The 15,738-nt window shown below is 33.5% G+C and overlaps 1 protein-coding gene across 1 annotated transcript in view; it reads left to right on the plus strand.

Annotated features, from left to right (window-relative positions):
* The window catches only part of LOC145589529 (UDP-glucose:glycoprotein glucosyltransferase-like), a 29,161-nt gene extending 13,921 nt beyond the window's left edge, over positions 1–15,240 (plus strand). The window contains exons 14-37 of the mRNA XM_081646133.1: positions 1,710–1,789; positions 1,992–2,154; positions 3,370–3,504; positions 3,673–3,778; positions 3,871–3,965; positions 4,064–4,176; positions 5,466–5,676; positions 6,097–6,165; positions 6,699–6,844; positions 7,691–7,792; positions 8,179–8,323; positions 9,836–9,892; positions 9,970–10,100; positions 10,221–10,309; positions 10,445–10,797; positions 10,891–10,986; positions 12,455–12,516; positions 13,079–13,181; positions 13,323–13,481; positions 13,591–13,731; positions 13,814–13,857; positions 13,935–14,049; positions 14,438–14,590; positions 14,677–15,240. Of these exons, the coding sequence (XP_081502259.1) occupies positions 1,710–1,789; positions 1,992–2,154; positions 3,370–3,504; positions 3,673–3,778; positions 3,871–3,965; positions 4,064–4,176; positions 5,466–5,676; positions 6,097–6,165; positions 6,699–6,844; positions 7,691–7,792; positions 8,179–8,323; positions 9,836–9,892; positions 9,970–10,100; positions 10,221–10,309; positions 10,445–10,797; positions 10,891–10,986; positions 12,455–12,516; positions 13,079–13,181; positions 13,323–13,481; positions 13,591–13,731; positions 13,814–13,857; positions 13,935–14,049; positions 14,438–14,590; positions 14,677–14,850 (3,042 nt within the window). The 3' untranslated portion in view covers positions 14,851–15,240. The remainder of the gene's footprint in view (positions 1–1,709; positions 1,790–1,991; positions 2,155–3,369; positions 3,505–3,672; positions 3,779–3,870; positions 3,966–4,063; positions 4,177–5,465; positions 5,677–6,096; positions 6,166–6,698; positions 6,845–7,690; positions 7,793–8,178; positions 8,324–9,835; positions 9,893–9,969; positions 10,101–10,220; positions 10,310–10,444; positions 10,798–10,890; positions 10,987–12,454; positions 12,517–13,078; positions 13,182–13,322; positions 13,482–13,590; positions 13,732–13,813; positions 13,858–13,934; positions 14,050–14,437; positions 14,591–14,676) is intronic.
* Positions 15,241–15,738: the final 498 nt, after the last annotated feature.

Here is a 15,738-nt window from a genome sequence, read left to right on the forward strand (position 1 = left end):
GCTACTTTTTTAGATAGTAGTGTTTGTTCCCTCAATATTTAAAAAAAAAAAAAAATGTCTTTTGACATCTTATGATTGGAGTATATATAAGATTATTCGAACGCCTAAGACTCTAAAAGAACCTTTCTTGAGCTTTCACCTCTTAAAATGGGTAACAAGCATCATATACAAGGAGTCGTCTTGATGTGTTGTTTTAGAATATTAACTTTTTTATTTTTTTTTATTTATTATAATTTTTCATAATTTATAGTTGGTGCTATAATTTGTGTTCAAATGAATGCATTGGAAATTGTTCAGAAAGCAAAATGGCACAAACAAAAGGAATGTAGTATTTTTTATTTCCCTTCTTACCACTTAAAATATTGCTAATGTGAACCACTAAAGTATCTGGATTAAATCTCTTATAACATAATCTAATTTTTTTTTTTTCATTCTTAACTTTATGTTTAATCTTTGATCTATTTGTTGGTTATACGTATGTGGCGCTTAATTTTTATAATTATAAAATAAATTGTACATCACTAATCTCGTTAGTTAGATTTTTGGACAAAACCCTTATTTTTATCTCATTAGTTGGTTTGACTTAGGTGACACATGATTTTTTTAATTTTAAAATATGTAATAAATCTCTCTTCTCATTATTTGGGTTTTAGTGATTGCTTATGTGATACTGCGGATGGTTTGATCAAATTTATCTCATTGAACATTCCATTATCCTTAACTTTTTCTACAACCCTCAATTTCTTAAGACTTTGTTTTCTTAATATTGATATTATGTATCACATAATAATACCTATTGTCGGCTTTGTCGCTAAGAGAACGCATAAAGACAAAAGCTACAATCTTCTATAGAAATGAGTGTTACCAATATTTTATATTTGATTCTATAACTAATCCAAATTTAACTAAAAGGTTAAGATGATACCACAATGATAATTTGACTTTTTAAAAAATCTGTGCATTTCACGGGATGGGTAAGAATTTAACGTAAAGATGCATACAGCACATACTCCTTTTTCCTAGTGATTGAGCAAATCCTGGTTTTTTTTTTTTATTTTTTTCTATTTTTTTTTATTTTTTTTTATTGATGATAAGAGTCTGCTCTCTAGTTTGTTTACCCATTATAATTTGATTATCTCAAATTTCAAACAATTGAATAACTTTATAAAATAATTAAATTCAAAATTATAGTCCGTGACAATTTGAGATTTCCATGAAATAAGCTGATCTCTGTCATGTTCAGTGTTTAAAAAAGCGCGCCTAGGCGCTGAGGCGCAAGGTGATCAGGGGTGAGCGCTTATTTTGGTCTGAGCGAGGCGTTTTGGATTAGGCGCACAAAAAGTGCTTGAGGCGCACTTGAGGCGCACTTCAGCCAAAATTTTTTAACTGCCCATTTAGTACGCCTCACTTCAAAGAGGTGCACTGAGGCGCGCCTAGGAGCAACAGAACCCTTCTCGCTTTAGTGCGCCTTGAACTTTTTTATACATCATGTTTATTAGTTAGCAATGCTAAAGTCTGACTTAATTTAATGATGTTAATTTCATGACCATTACAAACTTCAATGTTATTTACATGGCCATAACATTACCATTCTTAATCTTTTGTGAGAAAAGATGAAGTAGCCTACCCACTTTCCTCCTTGTCTTTGTTTTCTTACAAAGGAGTGTTTTTTTTTACTAAGGTCCTTAAAGTTGACTTTCATCTTTTAGGTTCACTCAGAGTTCGGTGATTCTGGTGAAGAATCTCCTGAGAGGCATCATGTGGAAGGAGCATTTATTGATGTGCTATTGTAAGTTCTGGAAATTTTGGTTGAGTTAGCGTGACTACTTCCTTCATTATTTTGACGTATCATTTTAGTGTTTTCGCTGTTTTGTTATGAATTTTTAATATTCTTCTTTTCTTATGTAAACATATACAGAAAATTTCTTCATCAAAAAATTTGTTTGTATTTTCTAAACTGATTTTGAAGCACTCTTGTTTTTTTCCTGCAGAACTAAGGCAAAGTCTTCTCCCCAGGATCTGCTACTGAAATTGGACCAAGAGAAGGATTTTCAAGATGTAGCTCAAGAAAGTTCTATGTTTGTTTTCAAGCTCGGATTTTCTAAGCGCAAATGTTGCCTCTTATTGAATGGACTTGTGTACAATTCTAACGAGGTAGCCTTTTGCGTGCTGAAAAACTTTTGCTAGAACTTTGATATTAGTTTAGAACAACTTCAAATCAAACCTGATCTGCACATTAGCCTGAGTAGGGATAGCAGTTATCATAGATCTATAATTTTAAGTTCTACAAATCAAACTTTTCTAGATCCTTTCTTTAAAATTATTTTTACCCAAGTGTCCTAGCGTTGCTTTTGTTTTCCTGTTCTTTTTAATACTTTGCTTGAATCTATTTGTATATTTTTAACTTAATCAGTATTCAGAATCATGCATCATATGCTCTTTTCAACCCAATGACATTATTTTTGTTGACATCGTTGCGAATTTTAGAAAAGTAAATGAAACAATACTCCTGCGTGGGGTATTCTATAATTACTGACTGGGAGCAGGCATCAGGAAATGTCAACTATATTTAGTTTTGCTGGATAATTTTTCCTAGTGAATCTTACTACATTTGGGTGGATACATAACATAGTATTGTGTTGAAATTTCTGTGTTGGCTGCTGCCTTTATGTTTTTTTTTTTTATTTCAAACACTGGTGTCAGGAAAGATGATGATGAGATATATGCACTATATATTCTGGGTAAGTGTTTGTTAAGAATAAATCTGGAAGGGTTGGAGGCTGGTATTTTGGTAACTTAGCATCGAAATGTATTTCTTTGGTGCAAAATTTGGCAAAAACCCAAAAAATCTAGCTCTTTGTATAGACTGATAAGGAGCAAATGCAGTTTTTGGAACAGACTAACTGGGTGGGTACCTTCTATGAAACTATGACACTCTGCACTTATGGCTATCTTGGGCGTTTTCATTGAAAACAATGATAGTATCCTCAGAGATCAGAATTCTTGTCAAGAATCAATGTGGCAATGTGGAATGAAATAGTGTTTTGCTTCATAGATGCTTGTGGAGATTTTCTTGGAATGTATTTATCTATTTGGAACCTGATTAGAGATCCTTCTCCTGTATTCCTTGATATTTTGTGCAAGAAGTCCCCCCCCCCCCCCCCCCCCTTTTATTTTTTATTTTTTTAAAAAATGAAATTGTTTTATTTAAAAAAGTTGAGCGTTACATGTATTGGCTTATGGACTAGTTTGAGAACCTGTCATTGCTTAGCTTAAACTGGTTAAGCCGTTGTTGGGTTTGCTTTTTACATCCACTGTTATTTGCATACATTCTTGTGAAACATGACAATATTTACTTTTATTGTTCAGGAAACTCTGCTAAGTGCTATGAATGATGAGCTTCCAAAGATACAGGAACAAGTCTATTATGGAAACATTGACTCTCACACTGATGTGTTAGATAATTTTTTATCTGAGAATGGTGTAAGGCGCTACAATCCACTGGTAATGCATCAAGGAATTCTTCACGTGCTCTCTCTCTCTCTCTCTCTCTCTCTCTCTCTGTGTGTGTGTCTCCTTTTCACATATTCTGTACATATAACCAAACCTGAAATCTCTGTATGAGTTATTTTTGTTAATTAAGTGCTCTGCATTCTGAACGCATCTGTGCAGATTATAATTGATGGGAAAGTTAAACCTAAGTTTGTGTCTCTTTCCGATTCAATTCTTGATGAGGTATCTGCTCTTCATGAGATAAATTACCTCCATTCTCCTGAAAGTAAGTGGGTTTTGCATTTTATTGAATTATCCTGTTACAATTATATTTTATTGTTTCAAACTGAAAACTCATTTGGTCCATTTGTATTGCAGCTATTGATGAATTGAAACCAGTGACACATCTTCTGGCCATAGATTTGACATCAACAAAAGGGTTGAAGTTTCTTCAAGAAGGAATACGTTATCTTGTTAGTCTCTTATTCAATGGAAGTAAGTTTGCTGACTAGCTATTAACTCAGCTAATTAACTGTTTTTTTTTTTTTTTCCCCTTATTTCTCAATATCAGGAAGATGGGTCAACAAAAGCCCGTGTTGGTGTATTATTTGTCCCAAATTTTGCTTCTGATTCACCTAGCCTCCTTTTCGTGAAGATCTTTCACATTACTTCATCATCATATAGGTGTGTATAACATCTTGTTCATTATAGACATACGGGATTCACATTCTTTATTTTTCTTTATGTTTATTATTGTCAGGATTTTTTAAATTTCACCTCCTTAAAATAATCCCAATATGTTTTTACTACCCTGATCAATAAAACTTGTATTTTTTCATGTTTACCACCAACTAAAAAGTAAAATTGGGATTTTACCACCACTTAACTGATTATGTCCTTGAATCTGTTAGTAAGGCACATTTCTCTTAAATTCCCCTTTGTTTTCCAAGATTCTCCCTCCCCCTTACCTCCTCAACCTCCATTTCCACCTATTCTCTTATTAATTCCTTTTGCTCTTTCACTCCTTTCTCCTTCTTTGACACACTCCTTCAAAAAATGTAAGAAACTTCATTTTTTCTCTTCTCATCTCTTACTTCAACCTCTTCTTCTGTCAAAACTCAGAATCACTAAAACCAAATACCCACAAAAGTTCTCCGTCTCATTTCTTTCTCTCCTTTGCAATGTGAAGAGTAGAAGATTTCCCTGAAGGTATTTTTAATCTAGTTTTTTGGAATTAATTTAGTGAGAGAATTGGGTTTGTTAAAGAACTAAAATATTTCATTCACAATTTCAGTGGCATATAGTAAGCTTAATGTGACCAAACAGCTTAATATCAAGTTTTTCCCAATTCCAATTGAACATGAATCCTATTTTTATTGATTAATTATTGTTGTTGAAAAATGTGGTTGTTAAGCTGTTTGGTTAACTTAACAATGACAAAAAAATCAATTTCAGTTTTGGTTGCTAAGCTGTTTGCTTGTTGCTGTTGATGTCAAAAAAAAAGGAAAAAAAAAGAAAAAAAAAAAAAAAAGATCTCCTTGGTAGGAAGCAGCCATTGTTATGGGTATGAAACACTATGAATGGGAAGGAGTGAGATTGATTTTGGTGTGTGAATTGTGGTAAAAGAAGTGAAAGAGGACAAAATCATGGAAAGGAGTGTGAAATAAGAGGGAAATGTAAAACGGTGGGGCACTTTAATGGATTTATTGATATAATCTGTTTAGTATTGGAATATCCAAATTTTTATTTGTTTAGTTGTTGGTAATGTACAACTTTTATATATTAAGGTGGTAAAAAAAAAAAAAAAAATATCAGTTTTTATTTTAAGGTCGTTGAATTTGAAAATCCTTATTTTTTATTTATTTATTTATTTTTTTACATATACATAATTTTTATATACTAGAATATTTTTCAGTTGTCTTCCTGTTTTCATTACATTATCTTTTTGTTTACTTCTTACATGTATTGTGCAGCCATAAGGAAGGGGTTTTGCAATTCTTGGATCAGTTATGCTCATTATATGAGCGTATCTTCATGAAAAATTCTTCTCAGCACACAAAAAGCATTAAAACATTTATTGAAAAGGTTTCTGATCTAGCAGATGTGAATGGATTGCCATCTAAGGGGTATAGCTCTCTTCTTACAGAATTTGCAATCGAGGATTTGCAAAAACAATTGAATAAGGTATCTGATTATTTATTTATATCAGAATAAAAAAAAGGTCTTTTCTTTCATTCGTAGGTGCGCTCATTCCGATGCATGCCTTGTACCAGTTCCATCCCATCCCATTCTTTGATTTAACTCTTATTTAGTTGGAAAGTTAATTTCTGTACATTGTTGTGCACTAGAGTCTTGTTTCTTTTTTTGCTGTCTACGTCCTATTTTGTTTTTGGTTTATGACCTTCATTTGCTTACTGAAACATTTTATTATTATTATTATTATTATTATTATTATTATTATTATTATTATTATTATTATTATTATTATTATTATTATTATTATTATTATTATTATTATTATTATTATTATTATTGTTATTGCTATTATTTACTATGGTTCACTAGGATATTTTTATGCAGCTATAAGTTTATGCTGGTGTGCAGGTGGGTTTGTTTCTACACAAGCACCTTGGACATGAATCTAATTTAAATGCAGTCATCACCAATGGGAGGGTGCGTTTTCTGCCTACATCTCTACCTATTCTGATTTTAGTTTTTCTCTGCTCTTTCAGCGAGTGAACATGCACCATTATTATCTTGAGCAAGTTTCACATGCACATATGTCATGGAAAGGTGTCCTGTAGATGACACCTGTAATGATGACTCTGTCAATTGCTAGATACTCATCCCAAAAACTCAAAAAGTAACTAGTAAATTGTTTAAACGTCTCTTCGAAATCTTTATTCACCTCAAAAACTTACGTATTGCTTCTTGATCTAGCAGATCATTTCTGTCCCTCATTGTCTGACAGAAACTTTCCTGCACTAATCTCATATAAGTCTGAACATGTCTTTTCCATTTAAAGATAATGATAATTTTTTTTTTTCTTAAAATTTGTATGGGGATAATCCTTTCTTCATTTCTCCGTCATTTTTTTTAGGGAGTGGGTGTGCGGGGTAGGGGTGGGGAAACTGTACTTATGCAAATTTGTTGTTCTGATTGTTCGGATAATCTTCTAAATCTACAGCCCGGCTCTCACTTTTCAGGTAACAGTACTTTCTGATGAAGAGACCTTCTTGTCTCATGATCTGCATCTATTGGAGTCATATGAGTTTAAGCAGAGAATAAAGCATATTTCTGAAGTTATTGAAGATTTGAAGTGGGAAAATATTGATCCTGATTCTCTAACAAGGTTCTACTCTTTTACTGCTTGTTCTGGTTACATTATTCTGCCTCCTTTCCATATATCTTAAACTTTCAACCTTTTGTATTTTACTACTCCTTCCGTCTCTTATTGATAGTTCCTTATGGCCAATTTTAAGTCCCGAAATGATAGTCCCATTTGCTTTTTTCAAGTACCATTAATATTAATTTTTTTACCAAAATTCTCTCCAATTTGCAACAATATTTGTGCAAATTTAACTTTCCCATGTAAATTTTGCTTTTCCATGTACTTTTATTACTTTCTCTCTCTACATTATTGCATACCGAATGTTAATTTATCTTTCCAATGTACTTTTACTACTTATTTATGTTTATTGATTCCCGTGAAAATTTCCCACAAGGGACTATCAATAAAGGACGGAGGGAGTATTTATTTTTATTACTTAAAATGGTAATGCGATAACAAACAATTGGTTTTTGTGTACAACTTACCAATTAGTTATATCAACTTTTAGAGATGGCTTACGTCCCCCACCTTCCCTCCCCCTCTTTTCAAAAATGAAAGATACCACATTTCAAGTTTTAATAGAGAAGCACTACTAATTATCCCTATCCGTCCACAAATTTCGTCAGAGGCCCATTTCTCCCTTTCTTTTAACTATTTTTCATCCCATTTCGATTCTTCCTTCACATGATCCTTTGAAATTTGAAGTCACTTTCTCTCAAAGTCCACACTTGCTAGCTTTCTTCATGTGGCACATGCAGCTGGAGACATATGTCCTTTTGCAAAGACTTACTTTATATTATGTATCATCTCTGAAACCAAATTATCTTCTGTTAGTGGTTCTCAAATCCCTTATTGTGTTTCTTGCAGCAAGTTCATTAGTGATGTCATTATGCTCGTCTCTTCATCAATGGCTAGACGAGACCGGAGTACTGAGGGTGCTCGTTTTGAGATTTTGCAAGCGACATACAGGTTAAGTGATCTTAATATCATGTTGCATTTTTTATAAAGTATTAAGTTTTCAGATATTATGTAATCTTGATGCTTAAATTTTCTGAAGAATCTCATGGATTTTATATAGTTTTTCTTAGTATTTGTGTATTTGTGATCTTTCCAAATTCCAAATTATGGAAAAATTCCAATTATGTTGAGGCTGTACTAGGAATAATTCTGGTGAGTGATTGAACTAGTTTTGCTTCCACAAATTCTCAGTCCAAGTTACTTGTCTAGTAGGTACAGAAGTTTGGCTTGTGTTGGGCTGTGATCATGCAGATATTACCTGCTGCTTGTATTATATTATTGAGGGATCCTTGTTGGTTGACATAATTGTTAAATTATTTTGCTTTTGTTGTTTACAGTGCTGTTGTGTTGACCAGTGAAAGCCCTATCCATATTGATGCAGTGATTGATCCGTTGAGTCCATCAGGACAAAAGCTCACATCTGTTCTTCAAATCTTAGGGAAATATTTTCAGCCAAGCATGAGAATTGTACTTAACCCATTGGTGAGTTTGTCTTTGGTTATTTTCTTGATTTATTTTTTGAAGCTGGTAGCTGTGTAAATAAATTTCCTGGTCATTCTTTCCAAAGAGTAAAAAGAAAAGATTTTTATTCCAAGAGTGGGTGTATGCTGAGAAGTTTAAGTTTTCTTGGATGTAGACTTATATTCGCATTGGAGACTAGAATTCTTTTGTTTGGATAACTATACGGATTTTTTCTTTTTGAACGTTTATCTAATTTATATTTTAAATGAGATGTTGTACTTCTAACAGAACAGGTTTTGTGATGGAGGATGAAGCCTTGCTTTAACTTTGCCCCTCTTCTTTGTTCCTCTACATACAGATTAAAGACATCTTGCATGTCATTGTGTTTTATGTCTCTGCATTTTGTGTTAGTATGTCAATATGTGACAAAGAGTAGTATCTTGGAAGACGAATCAATTTATCTGTCTGTAGTATATAGTATTGCTCATGAAGCTACAAGAACTTTGCTGTGGACAATAAACCAGGATTATTTTTAAGGGATAATTATTCTTGAAAGAGGTTCTAAAAAACTGTCTCCTTTGATCTCTGGAGCGGGGACACTTACTGCTAGTTTGCATCAAATATGATGGCATTAGGAGTTGAGATACGTCCCTAAAAAAGTTTTAGGCATTAGAAATCACTGTCAAAATGTCAAATTCATGCCTCTACCACTAATTATGGAGTATTAGGAAATATGAATGATAGGCCTGCAATTTTCTGATTACGTGTTCTATTTAGATACATAGTTTTTGGAAAACAGTTGGTCACTCGAAGTAGTAGGGCATTTTTGACTTTCTAATGAAATTGGAAATGAACTTATGAATATATAAGAGACCGGTGACCACTTGTTAACATGATTTAAACACTGACTCTGAATCCTTTACAATATGAAAATTTAAAAGCGGAGTATTATAAGAGAAAGAAACAGTAAATATCTTGCAAGTCAAAGTTAAGGCATGTGGGAAGCTTATTAAATGGACTAGTGAAGGGGACTTTAAATAGTTCTTTGATTCAGCAGAACGTTGTTGCTTGATGGTCTCACTATCTACTGGAAAACATTCACTGGTTGCTGAAAAAAAAAAAAAACTGAGTCCCTAAGCTTTTTAGGTACTTGCGAGCTCTGCTTTTAGCATCAAAAATGAGTTGCTAGATGACTTATTATCCTTTTCTGTTCTGAATGCTAGGCTGTTGCTTCTACTGTGTTCCACACAAGGGTTAACTCTGTATATTAAAGAGGATTACTGGGTCTCTTGCTAATATTCTCAAAATCATATACTCCCTTCTACCTCAAGTAGTTGTCACATGTTCATTTTGGGGTGTACTATTATTCCTCTTAATTTTCTGCTGGTGTTAAATTGGAGCATGTAGTACGAGTTGGATGATTCATAAACATGATTCTATAAAAAAATTCCCTCACTATTAGAGATGCTGTTGTTGATTTCTTAATTTTTTTTAGATTATATATCTTATGCTAAAATGTTCAATTTATGGCAGAGTTCCCTTGTTGATCTCCCACTGAAGAATTACTACAGATATGTTGTTCCATCAATGGTATTTCTCCTGAATGAGCTGTATTTAAACCTACCACTATTGCTGCTTTGATATGCTGACTGTCTCATTTTGTCCAGGATGACTTTAGTGGCTCTGATTATGCTGTAAATGGTCCTAAGGCTTTCTTTGCAAACATGCCATTATCCAAAACGTTGACTATGAACCTTGATGTACCTGAGACATGGCTTGTGGAGCCTGTCATTGCTGTGTATGCTGCTTGTTGCACTAGCCTTTAGTTTCATCATAAGGTCACTTTTAATATTATATTGTCTGTTTTTTATATTTCAAAACCTAATACAAGCCCTTCCGTTTGTCTAACATGCATCAGCCACGACTTGGATAATATATTGCTTGAAAATTTGGGAGATACAAGAACACTGCAAGCTGTATTTGAACTTGAAGCGCTTGTTCTTACAGGTACGATTTTATGTGTGAAAACTAACTTTTTGCTTCCTGATGAAAACAAGTTTGGCAGAACAAAGTCAAAACTTGCGTTTATGGTCGAATCTGATGCTTACAGTTGGCTGTCTTACTTTTAAATGTGGAGATCAGGTCATTGTTTTGAGAAGGACCATGAACCACCTAGAGGACTTCAACTGATTCTCGGGACCAAGAGCGCTCCCCATCTGGTGGATACTCTTGTCATGGCAAATTTAGGCTACTGGCAAATGAAAGTTTCTCCTGGAATGTGGTATTTGTTGCTTGCTCCAGGCCGAAGTTCTGAACTTTACCATTTGATAGAGGATGATAGTGGAAGTCACAAGACCACCTTTTCAACGCGTATAATTATAAATGATTTACGTGGTAAAGTAGTGCACTTGGAAGTAGTGAAAAAAAAGGGCAAGGAGCATGAGAAGTTGTTGGCCTCTGCTGATGATGATGGTCAATCCCCAGAAAAAATCAAAGTCAGTCTTAATAAATCACCATTGCCTTTTATCTTACATATTTTCTTAATTTTTTTTACTCAATATATTAGCTTCTGTTTGCTGCTTTTGCAGGATAGTCAGAGAAGTTGGAACAAAAATATTTTAAAATGGGCTTCTGGTCTCATTGGTGGAAGTCAGAATACAAAAAAGAGAGATAGCACAGTGCCGGTAGTCTACTGTTGCTTTTCCCCTTCTATGTCATCTTTTTTTATTACACCTGAACTAGATTCATATGTCATAAGAACTCTTGAAGCATCGGCTTGATGAGATGTGAGTGTTACACCTGCACACAACTATGTTACTTGAATAGTTATATCTTGCTTTTTGATACTTGACGATGCTTGTCACCAAAGCCTAAAGAGTTGGGCCAAGAATAATTCTATGATTTTTTCTTCAAGTGAAGATGATACAGATAGTGACTGGTTTATGTGTCTATTTAGGATATCAATATAAGTATCCTTCCGAATCATCTTGAAGAAAAAGACAATGCTTTGGAATTCCCATTTCTAGTTTTTATCTAAATGCTTGTCATGTTCCATGGTCTGTTCACCTCGTGCATGCCAGTTTGTCTTTCGATATCTCATTCTCATTCCAAAATATGTGTTAAGAGTATGCATACCTATCAAATAGTTTGAAGTTAAAGTTAGTGCATAATCAAGTTGATAGTAATATTGCACTGATAGTTTGTAATGACAAAAACTGTACATTGATTCTATCATTGTAAACAATCCAAAATGAGAAACTATTATCAAGTCTACAAGTAAATGATGGAGGAGCTTAGCAAGGCTTATTACAAGAAAGCACCTGTTTTTTGTCCCAAAAAACCACATATATATTAACTTCAGTATGACTCTTTAATAATGATTATCTAGGCTATCATAATTTGGGAATTATTTCTTATGCTACCTTATAAAGGCCCTCATATTTCTTGCTTGGACAGAAAATTCAGTTTTCTCCTTGCTCATCAACAAACCTTTTCCACCAAATAAGCTGCTAAGTTACAACGTAGAATTTTATTTAATACTTATTCCTATGAATGAATTATGGCTTAAGTAATTAACTCCTTAGAACCAGATATTCTTCATCTTTTTTTGTTCATGCACTGAAACTTATGTGCCTTAATCCTCCTAAGATTTGACTAGATTAAAACAGAGAAAGCATTAGAATATTAGCAATTTATTTGGGCAACTCTATGATTTCTGTTTGTTTGTTTTGTCGTTTCTCCCTTTTTTTTTTTTTTTTTTTTTAATATATTATTTATTATTTATTTATTTATTTTTTTTTTTTTTTGTTGTGATTTATCAAGTTGTCCTTACTCCCTTCCTAGAAGTACTGACCTTTCACTTTGCTGTCTAGAATTAAATGGGTCTGATCTGGCTGCCTATACTATTGCATAATTTAGCACTGCAATTCTGTGCTAGTTAAATGGGACTTGGAATCTATAAGCTGTGTGTTGATGCTTAAGCATTAGATATCAAAGAGCCATTTCTATATTACAACATCTTGACATTCTGTACTAAGGCTTGTTGTTTATGGCTTGATATTGTTATCTGAATTCACATTTTAGCCTTATATAGACTTTTTCATTGGTTTTAGTTGATTTTTTAGATAACAATACTTGAACTTTATTTTGCAGGAGAATAAAAGTGATCGACATGGGAAAACTATTAATATATTTTCGGTTGCTTCAGGACACTTGTAAGTAAAGCATTGTTTTCTTTCTATTTACATTCTCATTCATTATTTTTTATAATGGAAATAATCTTTATTAAACAAGTGAGCAATATAGCCTAAGGACAAGTGGTCTATGTTACTTGGACTCTTCATTTAACTTCAAGTACCCATGTCGGACCCTCGACAATCGGACATGGGTATGAAACTTGGACACAGTATCGACTTTTTGCTTACACTCACCTACCTTTTCTTTTTTTACTCAATCATGTGATTTTTCTGATAGATCATGTAGAAAATTATTTTATGATAGTACTTTTTCTGGGTTTCTGTAGTTAGCAATATGTTATTTAGTTGGCTGCAGAGCTTGAAGTTGGCTGTTCTTTCACAAACTACAGCTTATGAATCAAACACTTGAACTCCACATTGAAGCCTTAAATGAGTATTTATTGGATGTGCAATGTGTCTATGTTGTCCTTACCATACATTTTATCTTCTCTATTTTATGTTGAGTTGTTGACATTCACTTTAAATAAGAATCAGATTGTTTTCATTTCATGACATTGCTAAAAAATTCTTTATTTTACAGATATGAACGATTTCTCAAAATTATGATATTGAGCGTTCTGAAGAACACTAATCGGCCTGTCAAGTTTTGGTTTATAAAGAATTATTTGTCTCCAAAGTTCAAGGTTGAAAGTTTTCTTCTGTTTTTTTTTTTTTTTTTTTTTTTTTTGTTAAGGTTGAAAGTTTTTCTTTTTGTTAAGGGTGAAAGTTTTTCTTTTTGTGTTGAGGTACAATTTTGGTATGCGTACTTATCTTTTTATTTTCAGGATGTTATTCCACTTATGGCACAAGAATATGGTTTTGATTATGAACTAATAACTTACAAGTGGCCTACGTGGTTGCATAAACAAACGGAAAAGCAACGAATTATCTGGGCTTATAAAATCTTGTTTCTTGATGTTATCTTTCCCCTGTCACTGGATAAGGTAAATTAGCTTGCTTTGCCCTGTTGTCATCTTTCTTGGTTTATAATTTCTGATTTTGTTCACTTTTTATATATGAAGGAATATCGACTATTTCTGTATTGATCTGCAGGTTATATTCGTTGATGCTGACCAGGTTGTCCGAGCTGACTTAGGCGAGCTTTATGATATGGATATAAAAGGAAGACCTTTAGCATATACACCATTCTGTGATAACAACAAAGATATGGATGGCTATCGATTTTGGAGACAAGTACAATATCTCTTATGATCTATGCAATTATTACCATGGTATTTATCAATTTACATTGATAACATGAAACTTTTTGGTGCAGGGATTCTGGAAAGAGCACTTACGAGGAAAACCCTATCATATAAGGTGAAGTTTTTACTTAATTGCATTTTTCTAGTTCCTTAGTATTTTAAATAATAATCTTGTGCAATTTTTTCTTGCAGTGCTTTGTATGTCGTAGATCTGGACAAATTCCGACAAACTGCTGCTGGAGATAATCTTAGAGTAGTTTATGAAACTTTGAGCAAGGATCCTAATAGTCTCGCTAATCTGGACCAGGTATGCCAATTATCTTTGAGTGAATTTTCAGTATTTGTATCCTTTTTATATTCTATTGATAGAAAAAGCATAACCATCTTCAATGTACATATTTGAACAAAAATTTCTTCAATAAAGTATTATAAAAAACTGTAAAAAGTAAATCTTTTGAAACTAAATGTCAAGACGAATTGAATAGGATCTCACATTAGTGTTTTTTTTTTTCCTCCCTTATATAAATCGATGAGTTTTTGTGGTCAAAGTTTCTCTCTCGTCAATGAGTGACATTACAAGCTAAGGGATTCAAAAGGGAATGGAGTGAATGAACACTTTAGGGGAAAGATGTCTCATTTATCCATTGTGGTAACTCAGGCGTGCGTTAAGCTGACAATATCTGCCAATGTTTCAGGATCTTCCTAACTATGCACAGCACACAGTGCCAATCTTTTCACTCCCACAAGAATGGCTCTGGTGTGAGTCATGGTGCGGAAATTCTACAAAACCCAAGGCAAAAACCATTGACTTGTGCAACAATCCCATGACTAAAGAGCCCAAGCTTCAGGTAGTGTCATACTTGTGATATTGTTGTTATAATTTCCATTTTTGTATCCATTCCAGTTTTCACATATCACCTCCTTATACGTTCAGGGTGCTAGAAGAATTTTATCCGAGTGGGTTGATCTTGACCAAGAGGCAAGGCAATTCACTGCTAAAGTGTTAGGTGAAGAATTGGATCCTGTTGAGTCTACACCACCATCTCCTAAGTCCGAGAGTGTGAAAAATGATGAAGAAATTGACATGGAGTCCAAGGCAGAACTGTGAAGATAAATTTTTTACAGTGTGGGGAAAAGGGTTTTATGAGCACGGCAGAATGCTGATCACTGATGTCTTCCATATCTCCAGGCAAAGATAAAGATTTCACAATGTCAAGGAACCATTGTTGAGAGTTCCTTCACTGTCCAGCTGTTATGAGGTAACTCATCGGACACTTGGGTTAGTAACTAAAATGAAAACTTCAAGGAATATGAACCAACACAACAATATCATTAAGAACTTCAGAGATCTGACTACATTTTAAGCTGGGACAATTTTGTAGGAATAGTATAGAGGTAGATTATTTTATGTAGCTCTACAGTTCACAGTAGTAGGATACATGATGTATAATTACCATGGCTGGTAGGATTCCTACCTTGAAGCAACAACTTTAAATCATGCAACTGTGGTTCTTGGACTTCCTTATCTATCCCTTCTCTTGCGACCAGGATGGCTTCAAATCTGTGCTACGTTTACTTGCACAAGTTGGGTCATTCTTCTCAACTATCCAAAAAAAAAAAAAAAAAACCAATCAAGTGTCCAGTATATTGTTCAATGAAATTGATTCCAGCGTAATATAATGGTGATTATACATGTCAACCAGGTCGGCACCGGGTCAAGTTCGGGTTGGGAATTTTATGTTCCGATCGTTTGTGGGTCAGATTTTTTTTTTTCTCCCTAAAATGGAACTCAATGTAATACAAAAACTACTCATTCTTCATATGAAGCAATGGCACCGGGTTGCTAATTTCGAATATATAATTTCTTAAAATGAATCTTACTACTCTGCATAAGAACACAGTCAACACACCATATAAAAAACTTTAGCCTTCATGCTTCTCTTAATGAAACTTCTACTCTAAAGCTTTTGTTCCTAACGAGGAACTTCTTTGGTTA

The sequence above is a fragment of the Chenopodium album genome, chromosome 17 (assembly GCF_948465745.1).
Source record: "Chenopodium album chromosome 17, dcCheAlbu1.1, whole genome shotgun sequence".
NCBI lineage: Eukaryota > Viridiplantae > Streptophyta > Magnoliopsida > Caryophyllales > Amaranthaceae > Chenopodium > Chenopodium album.